Genomic DNA, 16,012 nt, shown 5'->3' with positions numbered 1-16,012 from the left:
CTGCACAATATGTCTCATCAGTTTGTGGTTCCAAGAAAACAAATCTGACAAATAAAACCCCTTTAGCCTGATTAGCAAGCAGATCTGACTCACTGCGTCCTTGTGATCCCCAGCACTAAGGAAGTAGAAGAGTGGGCTGCACAGTTTTTCAGTGATTGCATAATCTTAAATCATGAAGCCATGTTGTGTGTTAGTAACTGCCAAGCTACAGAGTGTCATTCAGAATTCTGCAAGCTTCTCTTCCAGTTTTTCCACAGACATCACACTCCTGTACTAGTTACATTTGAGTCGTACTTTCAAGCTTTGCTATATGGCAGACATAAAATACAGACTCAGAAAAACAACTGAGCAGCATATTTTTGCTTCCAGATACTACCATGTACTATCCAGAATTCAAATCCTTTGGACTCTTTGGAAAAGTCCAAAAGCTCATTCTAAGGTGAGGATCCAGTGACAGGATCCTCACTGTGCCTGTAAGACACAAGCAAGATGCTCTAGCCTTACTAAATAAAGGGCACTATTTCAAGGGAGTTTAAATCTGTCCTCCAGCCTATACAAATGCTGCAGATGGATTTATTTCAGAAGTGAGGGTGAAAAGATACATAAGTAAATATAAAGGTACAGGAAGTAAAGAATCATTTAGTGAAAGAATCTACTACGCAGAACAATTACTTATAACTCTGTTCTCAAATTAACAAGTATGCATTATTCAAAATGCCACCAGAGTCAGAATAAGTAATGATTTAGCTACAGTCCAATATGAAAGGAATGAAGCAATAATGTGAAGGACTCAGTCCAGTGTTCTAATATGATTATACTTTGAAGTTTACATTTACAGGGACTTAATCACAAAGCAAAGGTCAGTCTTCACTACAAGTAGAAGATGGGGGTAAGAGTAAGAAATAGGGAGTACAAAAGTGGGTCAGTTTATTGAAAACTTAGCCAGAGAAGGCTGAAATCAGTGGACTGGTACTGGATGCAATGAATATGGCTCTCTAGGACAAGGAGTTTTGTTTGCCTTGTGCAGCTACAACATCACACACTACAGGCTCTAAATCCTTATTCGAGATGTTAATGGATTATTGTTACAGTATTATTACAGAAGACCCAGCAAGTAACTCAGAATGGACTTCAGCTCTAATGTATTAATTCTAACTCATTTCAAGCCCAAATTGGATGCTTTTGTGTCCAGGTTGAGACACAGGGATGTAAGAAAACATATGAACACTTTACAGTATATAGTTCCTGACTATACTGTACACTCTCTGTAGTGCACTGACAGCATTTTCCTTTGCATGTACAAGCATACTTCCTTTCCACTTGCTGCTTCAGCAAAATATGCCCAACAGTGCAATGCAAACATGGTAGGAATCTCTTAAGGAAGGCACCCTGTTACATGCTGGAGGTTAGAGTGCTATTACTCAGAAATCAACAGAATGACAAGAGGAAGCAAATGTACTGTATTACCTTTGAACCATGTCTGAAACAGATGACAAAAAGCTGTCCATTCTTTTGGAAAACATCTCTGCTCCTTTCTTAAAAAAGTTGATCTGAAAAATACAACAAAAATGGACACTAGAAGTTATCTTGGCTTTGGCATACAAATACCAGATTGTGAGGACTGAGTTAACAATGATCCCATCATGACTGATGCTTTTGGCTGGTGCTCAAACACACGGTCAAAGCAGCTGCGTTGCCTTTCTTTGCATTTTTCACTTTTGCAACTTTCCACCCTCACACACACATAAGCTACTGGCTGCCGACAGATATGTTTCTAACAAGCTTGCTAAGTATCTGCAACAAGGGAAGAGGCAGTCTTCTCCCACACCGGCACTGGGCAGAATTGGGTCTAGTGGTGTTGTAAGCCACTGCGTGCAGTGCCACCATATCAAACAGAATGAGGCACAAGCCATCCATTAGATTTATTTGTTCAACCTGGACTACCAGCTCCAACCTGGAAATTTTAAAAGTGCTAAGGCAATTGTCAGTCAGGAAAGTGATAAAGTGTAGCTGTGCCATCAGAAGCCTCCAGGACAATCACTTATGTCAACTAGAGATTTGCCATGGATTTTGTTCTACTGAAGGGGCTAAAAAAAAGCTACTAAGGCCAAAATGCACATTTTAGGACAGAAGATGAATTCACTTAGCTGGTATGGCTCTGCAGGCATGCAGCAGCAGCACTCAGTGTAGACTTGACCTTGGGTAACCTTCTGTGGGGCACAGAGTCATCATTAGGGCCTACTGGCAACTGTGTGAAACATGGACATGGCTAATGCATGTTTGCAATTAATTAGCTTAAAACAATAAAATCAGTGAACTACTCTGGAAAGAGATATAAAAGCAAATTCTTGGTTGTTAAGCAATATATTAGCCATTTCATTCAATTTTATTTGTGATTCTGCTCCTTTCCCCTAGCCTTCGGACTCTGGATTCCTTTTACCTGGAACTCAGATTCTGACAACCACATTACTGACCAGACTCCCTTTACATACAAAGGAGAGAAACCATGCTCTCTTAAAGAATGGTTTACCTATTCTATTTCAGAAGTCTACTTCAGGAGGGAAGAACTTTAAATTCACTGATGATAGACTGACACGCCTACCTTAGATGTTGATGTCAGTTTTCAGTCAAATAAACCCTGTATTAGCCACTGCTTCTTCCAAAAATTTTTTATGATCTGCTTTCGTTGGGAAGGTGAAATATTAGACATGTTTTGAGTAATTAATGAAAAAAAACATATACTCAGCCTAAAGGGCAGTTTGTGGTATTTAAGCATCTGTATCAACTGGCTTCTAGCTACTCAGTCATCCTCATGATGACCCAAGCGCTTCCTGTATAAAGCACTCAGATATGGTAGTTTTGCCATGTAAGTTCTATTTGGCTTCCAGTAAAGGAAGCTAATGCAGTTGTTCCGCTTACTGTAATTAGAGCTGAGAAGCAGTGTGTACTCCCGTGATCGGGAAAGTGACCGAATTCTCATTTATTACCTATTTTATATGGGTCACATGATCTGCAAAAGACACAGGACAATGGAGATGATGACCCACACTACAATCTCAAACAGAGCACTGCATCCAGTTTTCATAGCCCAATTCTCATTTTCCCAACTTTCTTTTATCAATGTCGATGCACAACACACCATTAAAATGGGTGGTAATTGGAATCAAGTGCTTTGAAAATACTAGGATGTCTCCTAACATCCTGGAGAATGACATTATTAGTATTAGGCACTTTACAGAGCTGAGAAGCACTCTATGAAATTGCTGGCAGAATAAAGATTAGAAAGAGGATTTGCCAGCCTTATACTCAATCCACTCTACTGTTCTGTCATTCCAGTTCTCCAGAGCATGCTCTGTTCCCTACCGTGCACACTCCTCATCAGTATGCTGAACATTATGTGCCAGGAAGGGAACTGCTACATAGGAGAGTTTGTGCAGACAGAGTAAACAGTGGAAGCAAATGCTGCTGCACTGATAGCTTAGCTGTGAAAAAAAATTAAGCCCAGGCTGATTTTGCATTTAAGTGTACTGTTTTTTTTTTCATTGGTGTCTTTCCTTAATATCTAAGCATTCGACTATCTCCCACAAACAAAATCAGTTGTTAGGATCCAGGCAAGCTGAATAAATGTTTTTCCCTCCCCCGGTACAATGTGTAAGTTCTCGAAAGAAGAAAAAACAAAATTCCAGGACTACAATGTTTTACCCTTCTCACGGAGGTGTCCAAGACATACAGACACTTCCCTGTCCATACCTGTCCTCTAGTATATCCTAGCATAGGTTCCATCATTGCCACTCTCTTCCTGTACTGCAGAGCATTCAGGGCACAGTAATATTGCAGAGATGAAAGGTGCTGCTTTCTTCTTGCATTTGCCACTTCTTTTGCCACTTCTGCCTTAAGCTGAATAAAAATGGATAACAAGGCTGACAGTGTTATTGTGCATATGGATATATTTACAGATTATTTTCAAATTGTCTTTAAACAACTCTTATTACAGAACTTCTCTGCATTGAAATGACGGAGGAGAAACTAAGAAAGTAAACCCAAAACTCAAAGCAAGTACTTCAAGCCCTTCTCTGGCAAGATACTTAAGCATTTGGGGAGTTCCTGTGACTATAAACTATGTAACTACCACAACTAAAATTCTCTGTCTGATCTCAGTGCAATAGATTCATTTGCAGGTGAGATCACAACACAAGCCTACAGATGCAGAATTCAGGGATTAATAATTTGCAATATGATATATCACATTCTGTTTTGTAAATCACTTCCTTTAAAGGACCCCCATGCAGAACTGATGCTCTCTTAGGATAGAGCAAATCACACACGTTTTGGCATACAGGGATATATTCTGTAATGGTGGTCCAGAGGGCAAAGAAGAAGAAATGTAAAACAATGCCACCAACAGAATTATGTACTGTAAGTGGAATGACAATTGATATAAAAAATTCTAGCAGGAAGGTAGATGGGAAACAGCAGACACAAGGCTTCACGACAGTTCACAATGAATTGTACCCAGAGATTCAGCATCATCACATATGCTGTACAACAGTAGGCCTACACAGATCTATTTATAGCCATTTGGACTGCCTCTGTCTGAAGAGCTCTCCTGGATCTGAAGGGCTCTAGTTCAGCACAATACCTGATCATTGCCTAACTTGGAGAAAACAGGCATAACTTTGCTGAACTGCGGTTTAAAAACTCTGTGTCTGCTTGGGAACCAAATCACAAGTACTCTTGAACTACTGCCAATTTAACTGATGAACTCTCTGAAACACCCAAGTGAACAATGATGCAGACGGAACGGCTGATGGAAACTTTTCCTCTTCCCTTTCACGTTTGTTACCTTTTCATTTTCTTTCCTTTTCGGTAACCTGCTATACTTTGCCATGGACACGTCATGTTCTGTAGACAAGGAATATTATTTTTTTTAGAAATGTGATGTGTGTATGCACAGTTTCAAATGGTTTCTGTGATATAACAGGTGCCCACCATTAGAAACAAACAAAACAGGGAAACGTACCGTTGCTAGCAAGGCCAAAAAGATCCTTCAAAGTGCTTACTTCTGGAAAACAGAAATCAAATATTCAAAGTAAAACCAGCTGTAAAAACCTTGTTCCACTGAGACCATTTGTGGCACATTTAATGGCTAAATCACTCCAATCCTTTCACAGCAGAGATGCACAGGTTGTTCCTGTCTTGGTAGTGATAAACCAATTCAGCTGCTAGAGAAATAAACAGGCAGATAGCAAAGTAAAAGCCAAGTTTACCTGATTGAGCAAGTTATCTCTATGAAAAAGACTGTTTATCTGCCAGTGAAATGTACCCAAAGCAGCACCATTTCAGTATGTTTGTTATGACAAAAGGAACACTGCTATCATAAAGATTGCCAGTTCTGAGTATCTTCCTGATGATCCTTACGTGACACTGGGAAATCTATTGTCCCAGAGACACATGAACTAAGCACTTTTCCTGTACATCTTCATCAACATGTAACATTTTGTGCTAAATTCCTCTGTGGAAAGAAACATGCATCTAACACATCTGACTGCTGGCTATGATGCTTACATTGCAAACACTGAGTCTCTGACACAGGTAACTCAACTTTCACACGTGTTGGGCACAAGCTCTCTCAGCACCCGTATGTATGCTGCAACTGGCAAAGACCTTCTCAAAAAGCTACAAAGAAAGCACATTCACAAGAACAGACATTATGCAACTCTGAAAAGAAAAAGGGGAAATTGCAGGATATCATCAGGGTCTCTGATTATCTGCCACAACCTACTCATTATTCCCCTTCACTCCTCCCTTTTCTCCCAGAACACTTCCTCATGACTGATGCAGAAAGACAGAAATTCTTTCCAGGACCAACTAACTTGTACCTAGATGTTTCTACAGAAATCAACACATACAATTGAGAATTAAGGGGCAGGCTGGCAGGGGCGATACTGTTGTAGGTGTCTGTTACAGACCCCCAGATCAGGGTGAGGAAGTTGACGAGGCCTTCTACAGGCAGCTGAGAGAGGCCTCACAGTCACAGGCCGTGGTCGTCATGGGGGATTTTAACTTCCCTGATGTTTGCTGGAAGGACCACTCGGCAACCCAGCCGCAGTCCAGGAGGTTCCTCCAGTGTGTGGATGATAACTTCCTCCTGCAAATGGTGGATGAGCCGACCAGGAGAGGAGCGCTGCTGGATCTCATCCTCACTAACAAGGAGGATCTGGTTGAAGCAGTAAGGGTTGAGGGCTGCCTTGGTTGCAGCGACCACGAGATGGTGAAGTTCAGGATCTTGTGTGGTAGGACTAGTAGAATACCAAGTAGAATTGCAACCCTGGACTTTAGCAGGGCAAACTTTGGCCTTTTCAAGCAATTGCTACGGGAAATCCCATGGGCAAGGCTGCTTGAAGGAAAAGGGGCACAAGATAGTTGGTTGACATTCAAGGACTGCTTTTTCCGTGCTCAAGATCGGAGCATCCCGACACGTAGGAAGTCAAGGAAGAGGGCCAAGAGACCTGTGTGGCTAAATAGGGAATTGCTGGGTATGCTCAAGTGGAAGAGGAGAGTTTACAGGTCATGGAAGGAGGGGCTGGCCACTTGGGAGGAATATAAGGCTGCTGCTAGGGGATGTAGGAAGGCAGCTAGGAGGACTAAGGCTTCCTTAGAATTAAACCTGGCAAGAAGGGTCAAGGACAGCAAAAAGAGCTTTTTCAAGTACATGGCAGACAAAACTAACACCAGAGGCAATGTAGGCCCACTGATGAACGGGATGGGTGCCCTGGTGACAGAAGATGCAGAGATGGCAGAGTTACTGAATGCCTTCTTTGTCTCTGTCTACTCTGCTGCAGGCAGTCCTGAAGAGCCCTATACCCCTGAGACCTTAGATGAAGTCAGGTCGACGGAGCGACTTGCCTTAGTCGATGAGGAATGGGTTAGAGATCAGTTGAGCAATCTGGACGTCCATAAATCCATGGGTCCAGATGGGATGCACCTGCGGGTGCTGAGGGAACTGGCGGAAGTCATTGCTAGACCACTCGCCATCATCTTTACCAAGTCCTGGGAAACGGGAGAGGTGCCTGAGGACTGGAGGAAGGCAAATGTCACTCCGGTCTTCAAAAAGGGCAAGAAGGAGGACCCGGGTAACTATAGACCGGTCAGCCTCACCTCCATCCCTGGGAAAGTGATGGAGCACCTTGTCCTTGGTGCCATCTTAAGGCATATCAAGGATAAGAGGGTTATGAGGGGCAGTCAACATGGCTTCACCAGGGGGAAATCATGTTTGACCAATCTCTTAGCCTTTTATGAGGAAATAACACGGTGGATGGATGATGGCAGAGCGGTGGATGTGGTCTACCTTGACTTCAGCAAAGCCTTTGACACAGTCTCCCACAGCATCCTCACGGCTAAATTGAGGAAGTGTGGACTGGATGACCAGGTAGTGAGGTGGACTGCGAACTGGCTGAAGGAGAGAAGCCAGAGAGTTGTAGTCTATGGGGCTGAGTCTAGTTGGAGGCCTGTAACTAGTGGAGTGCCTCAAGGGTCAGTACTGGGACCGGTATTATTTAATATATTCATCAATGATTTAGATGAGGGAATTGAGTGTACTATCAGCAAGTTTGCTGATGACACTAAGCTGGGAGGAGTGGCTGACACGCCAGAAGGCTGTGCTGCCATACAGCGAGACCTGGACAGGCTGGAGAGTTGGGCAGGGAATAACGGGATGAAATATAACAAGGGAAAGTGTAGAGTCCTGCATCTGGGCAGGAACAACCCCAGGTTCCAGTATAGGTTGGGGAACGACCTGCTAGAGAGCAGTGTAGGGGAGAGGGACCTGGGGGTCCTAGTGGACGACAGGATGACCATGAGCCAACACTGTGCCCTTGTGGCTAAGAAGGCCAATGGCATCCTGGGATGTATTAGAAGGGCGGTGGTTAGTAGGTCGAGAGAGGTCCTCCTTCCCCTCTACTCTGCCCTGGTGAGACCCCATCTGGAATATTGTGTCCAGTTCTGGGCCCCTCAGTTCAAGAAGGACAGGGAGCTGCTGGAGAGAGTCCAGCGCAGGGCAACCAAGATGATTAAGGGAGTGGAGCATCTCCCTTATGAGGAAAGACTGAGGGAGCTGGGTCTTTATAGTTTAGAGAAGAGGAGACTGAGGGGTGACCTTATAAGTGTCTATAAATATATAAAGGGGGAGTGTCACGAGGATGGAGCCAGGCTCTACTCAGTGGCAAACAATGATAGGACAAGGGGTAATGGGTACAAACTGGAACACAAGAGGTTCCACTTAAACTTGAGAAGGAACTTCTTCTCAGTGAGGGTGACGGAACACTGGAACAGGCTGCCCAGGGAGGTTGTGGAGTCTCCTTCCCTGGAGACATTCAAAGCCCGCCTGGACTCATTCCTGTGTAACGTTATCTAGGTGTTCCTGCTCTGGCAGGGGGATTGGACTAGATGATCTTTTGAGGTCCCTTCCAATCTCCAGCATACTGTGATACTGTGATACTGTGATACACATAACCAGACCAAAAGTAAAAACAGGAACACTGTTAATCTTCCTTGCTTGCTTGTTTAATCCTATGATGAAATTTTAATATGACCAGGCCTCTACTAAAAATGCTGTTCTACAGAGTGTGTCAGAGAAAGAAGGAGGTTATGACAGATGGATAGAACAAAAAAAGACCCGCCATCCAGGGAAGCTGAAGAAACTTTCATCTTTTGTCATAAGGCAGCTGGGGCTTTGGATGCAAGCTTCACTTGCACTTTCTTTTTATGTCTTCTTTTATTAACCAGGGGGCAGAATCCAGAAACATGGCAGCATAATCACTATATCAGTGAAGCCACATTAAAGATGTGGGAAAGTATTTACAGATCCAAGATCTTACCATCCAAATCCTGATTTGTATTTGACATTCTATGATAAACCAGATATCCATTAATAGAGACACCTCGATGTCTTCACAATTTCAAATGAGATGCTGTGATGCAAGGAACCTAAACCAGTCATTATTCTGCTGTAGTTGCTTTGTCTCCCATCAAAATGATGTCTTTAATAAGTACATAAACAGGACTGAGATTAGCAAAATGAGAAGTGGGCTTAAAAAAAGGTAAACACAAAACAAAACCAAAAACCTGCAGTTAAAATTTAAAACTCATGTTTCTGTTGCATGCATAGGTTAGAGTGTCCTTGACCTTGAATATGAACTTTTCAAATGACATCACATGTTTGCATTATTGCTTTGCTATATGGATTTCCAAGTTTGTGCAATCAGGTTACATGGAATCACCCTTGGCTGGCAAGGTTTTAAAGAGGACTGATTCCTTAGAAGGACAGGAAAAGATTATACTCTCAAGTCAAAAAAAAAAACATTCCTGTTTGTACTTTTCAAACAAACTCAAACTTCTGAAGTGAGACAACCATTGTTTGCAAGCCAGACGCCCTTCTGAATTTCCCTTCTTTAGGCAATCATAACACCAATGACTTCACTGAAATTATACCAGTGTAAAAGCAGAGTGACCCAGCAAAGAAAAAAACTGTGTATTTTCAAACTTGCACCATACAACGCACAAAATGTGGTGAGCTTGCAGTGTTTATGCCCAAGTAACAGCACATACCCATCAAAGAAATTCTGTAGCGGAAACTAAAAAGTAAAACCAAAACTTTTCTGTTCAACACAGAACAAAAGATGACATGGCATTATGTCTCAGGTTAGTATGCAATAAGCAAGAAGGAACACAGGAGGAAAAATAAAGCTTAGAATAAAATTTACCTGTGAGATCCTTCTCCCGAAATTGTATTATTGGGAGAACCATTGTATCTGCAAGCTGTTTTGCCAGTTCAGAATGAAGAATATTGAGCTAAAACAGAGAATAAAGGCATGCCCTAAGACACAGTGTAAATAAATTCATAATTTTAAAAAATAACTGCATTCTACGGCCTGCCATTTGTGCCCAGAGACAAAAAAAGGATACAGAATCATAGAATAGTTAGGGCTGGAAAGGACCTTATGATCATCTAGTTCCAACCCCCTCTGCCATGGGCAGGGACACCTGCCCATGTACTTCCAATGTACTTCCGTGTTTAAAATACATCTCTCAAGATATCCAACAGAAACTGGGATTTTCCCCTAAATGCTTAATTCCTGCCTGGTGTTTTCCAAGGTTCTTTTCAATTCTCACATACTGTATTAGGGCAGTTCACTTAGCCGTTAATTCTAATGCTTAACTCAACAGGATTTAAACTTTAAGTAGCCTTTGTTAACCAGTTTTTGTTAGCCTTCATACCACAGAGTTACAGTCCCACTGCCATGACTAGAATCTCTTTCCATTCATAAGAGTTACCCAGGACACAATCACAACAAGGGGTAACCACAATGAAAGCTCCCAAATATTTCACCTTTTGAGCAGTTTCCTGTTCCTGTTTTTGCAAGGGTTGTTCTCTAAAATTAAGCACACCGAGATATATTTTAAAGCACTCATGTGATTCTGTTTAGTATGAAGGCAAGGCTCTCACATCAGCAGTGGACTGCTAAGAATATCAGATGGGTTCAGGCAGGATAACTTACAGTCACACTGCTAGAGCAACTCATACTACAAACTAGGAGTGTGCAACAGGCTGACATGATATTCTACTAGTCCTCTAGGCAGGGTTATGTGGGTAAGGAAGAAGTCATTATTTCCCACTAGATGCTACAAAACTAAATGAGGGCAATTCAATGCCTGTACAACAGAAAGCTGAGAAACTGGTATGGGGGCAGCTAACACACAGAAAAGGAGGCTGAGGAATGGAGCAGGTTCTTGTGAGGGAAAATGTAACCAACAGAACTGAACAGATATGCTCTCAGCTTTCTGCTCCCAAATGGAATGGTTCTCTTGTGCCTGGAAAGGAGAAACTTCTTGTTTTGATGTATTCATAGTTCATATAGACAAGTACAAGACTTGTGACAACAAATGCTCTTTCCAAGTATCCCCCAAGAGCCCATGCGCAGTTGGAGAAGCCTAAGGGATTCTTCTCACTATCTTGTTGAGAATTATCCATGGGCTCTACAGTTTTTAACTTACTTTTTGCCCCACAGTAGACTAATAAGAACACTTTTCTGATGGCACAGCCCTGCTCACAATAGAGAGAGTGATGTGACAAATGATACTTAAGCAATAAGGACCTACATACTAAGACTATATTGAAATGTTACATGGGCAGGTCTTAACAAAAGCATTTAGGAAGACTCCCAGTACTTGGCAGCAACCTACAGGAAGTAGAAGTGCTGGGTGCATGCAGCTGTAGGACCTAACCTGCCTCCAGCAGGCACTCCTGCAGCCTCCCCTAGACACCTCTGTGTTCTGCACTCATAGCAACTAAATTGCAACTTTACTAGTTCACTGCTGCTCTGCACCAATCCTTGTCAAGCCTTGTCTCAAACTGCAGTGTTTAAAACTCAAATATATAAATGTCATTTTAAAATGGAATTAAATAAAAAATGGCCCCAGACTAGATGACATGTTCTGTTTCAGCCTCTTTTCTAATTTCCCTATTTAGGAAGTTCACCTTTGCTCTGAGGACAGCATATAGGACAAAGCCACAGAAACACATCTTACCATTATATAAGGGTGATATTAAACTTCCTCATCCCCAATTAGATGATTCTATAAAACCCAGGCACAATCTAGCCTTCAGTGGAAAGGCTCAGAAGCAAAATGCTGAAGATCAAAAGAAAATCCACTAGTATTCTATATTGTAGAAATAGAATATTGGCAATTCAAATTACCTCATCCACAACTTTTGAAAAGTAATGAAGGGTGGATATCACTTCTTCATCTCCTTTACCTAAGGCAAAATGCTGAAAATAGAAACACACATTTGGTCCATAAAACAGTAAAATGAGTATAAAATACGACGTGTTTTACTACACATACTCCTACAAAATGCAATAAATGATAAAGCTATACAGAAAACAGCAACTCAAATATTCTTTTACCCTGCTCCTCCTGTTTTAAATGACTGGATTTTGGACAGCATGTTTAATCCTTATTGTACTCATTTTAAAGTCACAGTCACACAATGGGAACAAACAGGTTCGCAACTTCATAAATTTAGTAATGCGCATTTTACACCTTTTTTTAAGATTCTCAGAAGTGCCATAACTTCCCTGAACATCCTGGGCAATTTTACAGCTGCCTTCACATGAAACCAAGTAAAGCAAATGCCCTAAGCTCTTCTGGAAACCACACTATTTACACAGACTTCTTTGCAAATGCTGAGGCAGAAAAGAAATCAAAGTCATATGTTGAACATACCTGCTTTTCATAGGCAAGGAGCTGCTTTGAAAGCTGTTGTGTGGCAAGACACATTTCATTCTGCAAACAGAAGTGACATGTTAGTAGAAATAATGAAAGGTCTTTAGCGCTGCTGTAACTACCAGCTTCCTGAATGAATCTGCAACTACTTACACAAGGATTCAGCTGTATGAAAACTAGTCCCAAAATACCTGCATAGAGAAGCAGCAGCAACAGGTATGTTTCAAACCTAAACACACAATTTCAGTTCAACTACTTTATTTAGAGGTAGGATTTGGGATTTAGTTTTGGGTTTCCTCCCACCTACCAAAATAACAAAACTAGAACAACCTCAAACATGTCAGCTGTCATAGCAGCATAAAATGTTTCATGTTGGTTAACCAACTTTTCCCCAAATCTACAGCAATGAAGAGAACAAGTAGATGTGCCTTTATATAATACATGCATACTCAGGGAATCTACTGATGTAATGACAGTGTTTTAAGTTGACACAGGACTACAGAACAGCACATAGTTCTGTATTCTCGTGGCTAAACTTGCCAATGACAGTATACACATCCTCAAGATGTGCTTATGCAAAGCAAGACTTGTAGGGAGGGTATTTAATTTTGCTTAAGAGCTGGAAAAAACAGACAAGGATTTGGATATGTCACTCTTTAATCAGAGTATTCCTAACACTAGTATGTAAAGTCCTCTGTCCCCAATTTGTTATCAATTACTTAGAACTGGAATAAAAGAAAAAAGCAAAGGGGGAAACTGGGATCTGTCTTAACCCCTGTCAGATCCTTTTCTTCCACAGGAATTCACAAAATTAATCACTTCTAATTTAATTTTACACCTTAACGTTATCTGTTCCTCTCTCCAAATACGTAAGGCCATTAGCAGTCTGTATAACCCAGAGCAATCTCTGAGCTGCTTTAAAAGCACCTTTTATGCTGGGGTTGGCACAGAAAACCATTAAAACTGGGACAGAGTTTATGTGTTCTCTTAATGTCCCTTGTCGTCCTGAACAAGTGGAGCATGGCAGTTAGTCACCTGGGCCAGAGATTCTGAAACACACTCAACTTTGGCTTGAAGCCACCTCTGATATACTGCATTACAGACTGGTGCTTCTGCACCACCTTGGTGTACCTGGAAGAAGGGTTAATATAGAGAGCAAGGCCTAAACATTTAGCCAGCGTCTTAAGTGAGCCCAAGTGCTCAGAAAGAACAGAGACATAGCCACAGCCTAGGTAACAGCAGTTGTATGTGAACACAGGGCAGGAAAAGATGAGTGAGCTCATTCTGACCATCTTAAAACACTATGGGAGATGGGAGAGCAGAGGCCTTCCAAGGTACAAACAAGGGCTCAGAACCGAGTTAATCTGGGTCCAAACTCAGATCATGTGCACCCCATGACTGTTCCCACCTCACAGTGATGGATTAGTCTTGTTTCTTGTCTCAGACCAATTACTAATGAGCACTTTCATAAAATAATAATGCCAAGGTTTCATGTAAGAGTTGCAAGTTTGTTGTGCAGATTGTGTAGTTTTTCTTGTGAAAAAGGCTGTATGCAAACACTTGGCATTTAAGTATTTCCAAGCCCATGAATGGAAAAGGATGCTGTGCCTTATAATAAGGTAACAAACCTTGTTAATGGCTCAGGCAAGGATAGGAATGTGCCTGACCTATACGCCTCCAGGCTGTAAGAACACCTGAGAGACTTTGCACCTTCAAAGTGGGAGGTAGCAAGCAATGACCTGATGATGGGAAAGATGAGACTCCTTGCATGCAGACAGATGACATTTATAGGGCTTGTTTCTTTGTATGCCTGTAGGTGGTCTGAAGATGAATTTAAGATCACAAAAATAAGCAGGGGTTCTCAGACCCGGGATCTCTTTCACAAACACAACCTCAAAGACAGAGCTGTGCAAGGCCTGAAAGAAGACCAAGTCTTCATACAACAATTGTGAAGACACCTGTCAGTTGTACAGCTGGGTCACGGCGAGATAAATTTTTTGAAATAAAGTGAGTATTAGAAACACACCTCTTCTCTTTTTTTTTCAGTTGACTTATTCCTGTAAAGTCTGCAACTGTGTGGTCTGTTCTGAATCCGGAAAAAAAATGCTTCTGCTTTAAGCTTGCTAACAGTAAAAGAAGAGTTAGAATAATGGGCTGACACCAAAGGCATCCTATTCCTTTGTATTAGCCATTCTCAAAGCTCATACCAATTTGTTTTTAAAGACTATCAGATCCTCAATTTCCTCACCCAATATCCAAGGAGTAATAAAGAGTATCATTATTCATCTGTGTGGGACAGTTCAAAGATGGGCAGTGCAAAGAGGTGTAAGTTAACAACATTATATCAAGTGTATGATTAGGTGACAAGAATCACACATAGACCCCAAGCAGACATTCAAAGCATGCTACTCTGGGTACGGAACAAAGTAAGGGAAGGGCCTGACACAAAATTTACTTAGGGATTTTGGGACAACAGCTCCACACTTCACTGATATCCCATTGATGCCAACAGGTCACATTTTTCATTTAAAGGCTTGGTTCTTTTTTACAGAACACCACAAACAAACTTGTTACTCAGTCCCTGCCAATACGGAAGAGTTAATCTGAGTCCTTCATCTTCCCTCCCAACCTCTGCCAGACTTTGCTCCCATTAGAAGTACAAAATCATTCATTGTATCACTAGGAAAACACACAAAACAAAACAAAAACCAAGCACACATACCAACAGCTGTAAACAAATCAGATTAAGCTAGCAAACTGAAACAGCCACATTGCATAAGGAACAGGAAGCAGGCAAAGTGCTCTGCTGACCTAGTAGTAATATTGCATTGCTAAGCACACTGGGAAATCTGGGAAAGTTTGGCTTAATCCTCCTCTCATTTCTTCCTAATCAGCTTTCTCCCCTCCCTCCCACTACTAAGCAGTCCCAAGACTTAAAAAAGTTATTTGCATTGGTTCAGACAGATCCATTTAACCTAGGCAAATTATTTTAACAGGTTTTAATCTATTTACAAGCCATTTTCCCATGGAATACGGCAACATTCAATTCTCTTGTCCTAAAGAGACTGAAATTCAGTATACCACAACAGAAGAAAAAATACACTGCAATCCTGACTCTCTGCTCCACATCTCTTCCACATTACCTTAACACTTCAGAATTCATCAAGCATTTATGCAGCAGAAGAGCTTCTGAGGCGATGATATATCAGGCAGAAACTCGGTAAAATCCTGAGCAGAAATCCAAGTAGTCTATATGAAGGCAAAATTAACTAGTACCAGGCCTCACAAATACATTCATTTTCATTAGATGATTTTACCTAACCGGGAAAACACTGTTGCAGCATTACTGTAAAAAAGTGTACCAGAAGGAAGAAAGGAAGGAAGGATTGTATGCAAACAAGTATCAAGCAATCAGTTATGATTACAGATGTGCTGGCTTTTCTTTTTTAACCTAGCCCTAAGAATAAATTTTTATAAAGTTCACTAATACCAGTTCATATAGATAAGGTAATGGAAGTGATGTCTGGAATATAGCATTAATCTACCAGAAATTAAAAACCAACACATTGCTTAATTCTTAAGTTCAGTACCTTACCCTGCCCCCACATAAGTCGGCAAGAAAATGTCCAACTGTTATTTTCTGATCTAGTGCCAGAACAAAGGCATGTGATTTTTCTGGGCCAATTTCACCTTTTTCATTATGACCTTTATTCAACAAGCTGTTCAC

At 41.4% G+C, this 16,012-nt stretch overlaps 1 protein-coding gene across 2 annotated transcripts in view; it reads right to left on the bottom strand.

The window, feature by feature from the left end:
• The window catches only part of APPL2 (adaptor protein, phosphotyrosine interacting with PH domain and leucine zipper 2), a 38,616-nt gene that overhangs the window by 11,189 nt on the left and 11,415 nt on the right, over positions 1–16,012 (bottom strand). The window contains exons 3-9 of one of the 2 annotated variants that reach the window (XM_062616315.1): positions 12,286–12,345; positions 11,757–11,828; positions 9,762–9,849; positions 5,021–5,062; positions 4,844–4,902; positions 3,751–3,897; positions 1,468–1,550 (exon numbers count right to left, since the gene is read on the bottom strand). In XM_062616315.1, coding sequence (XP_062472299.1) covers positions 1,468–1,550; positions 3,751–3,897; positions 4,844–4,902; positions 5,021–5,062; positions 9,762–9,849; positions 11,757–11,828; positions 12,286–12,345 — 551 coding nt within the window. The remainder of the gene's footprint in view (positions 1–1,467; positions 1,551–3,750; positions 3,898–4,843; positions 4,903–5,020; positions 5,063–9,761; positions 9,850–11,756; positions 11,829–12,285; positions 12,346–16,012) is intronic. The other variant, XM_062616316.1, reaches the window with a different exon arrangement.

The sequence above is a fragment of the Pezoporus occidentalis genome, unplaced genomic scaffold, assembly GCF_034315485.1.
Source record: "Pezoporus occidentalis ecotype Australia unplaced genomic scaffold, CSIRO_AGI_Poc_V1 ctg19, whole genome shotgun sequence".
Taxonomy (NCBI): domain Eukaryota; kingdom Metazoa; phylum Chordata; class Aves; order Psittaciformes; family Psittacidae; genus Pezoporus; species Pezoporus occidentalis.
This window is presented reverse-complemented; position numbering and strand designations above follow the sequence as displayed.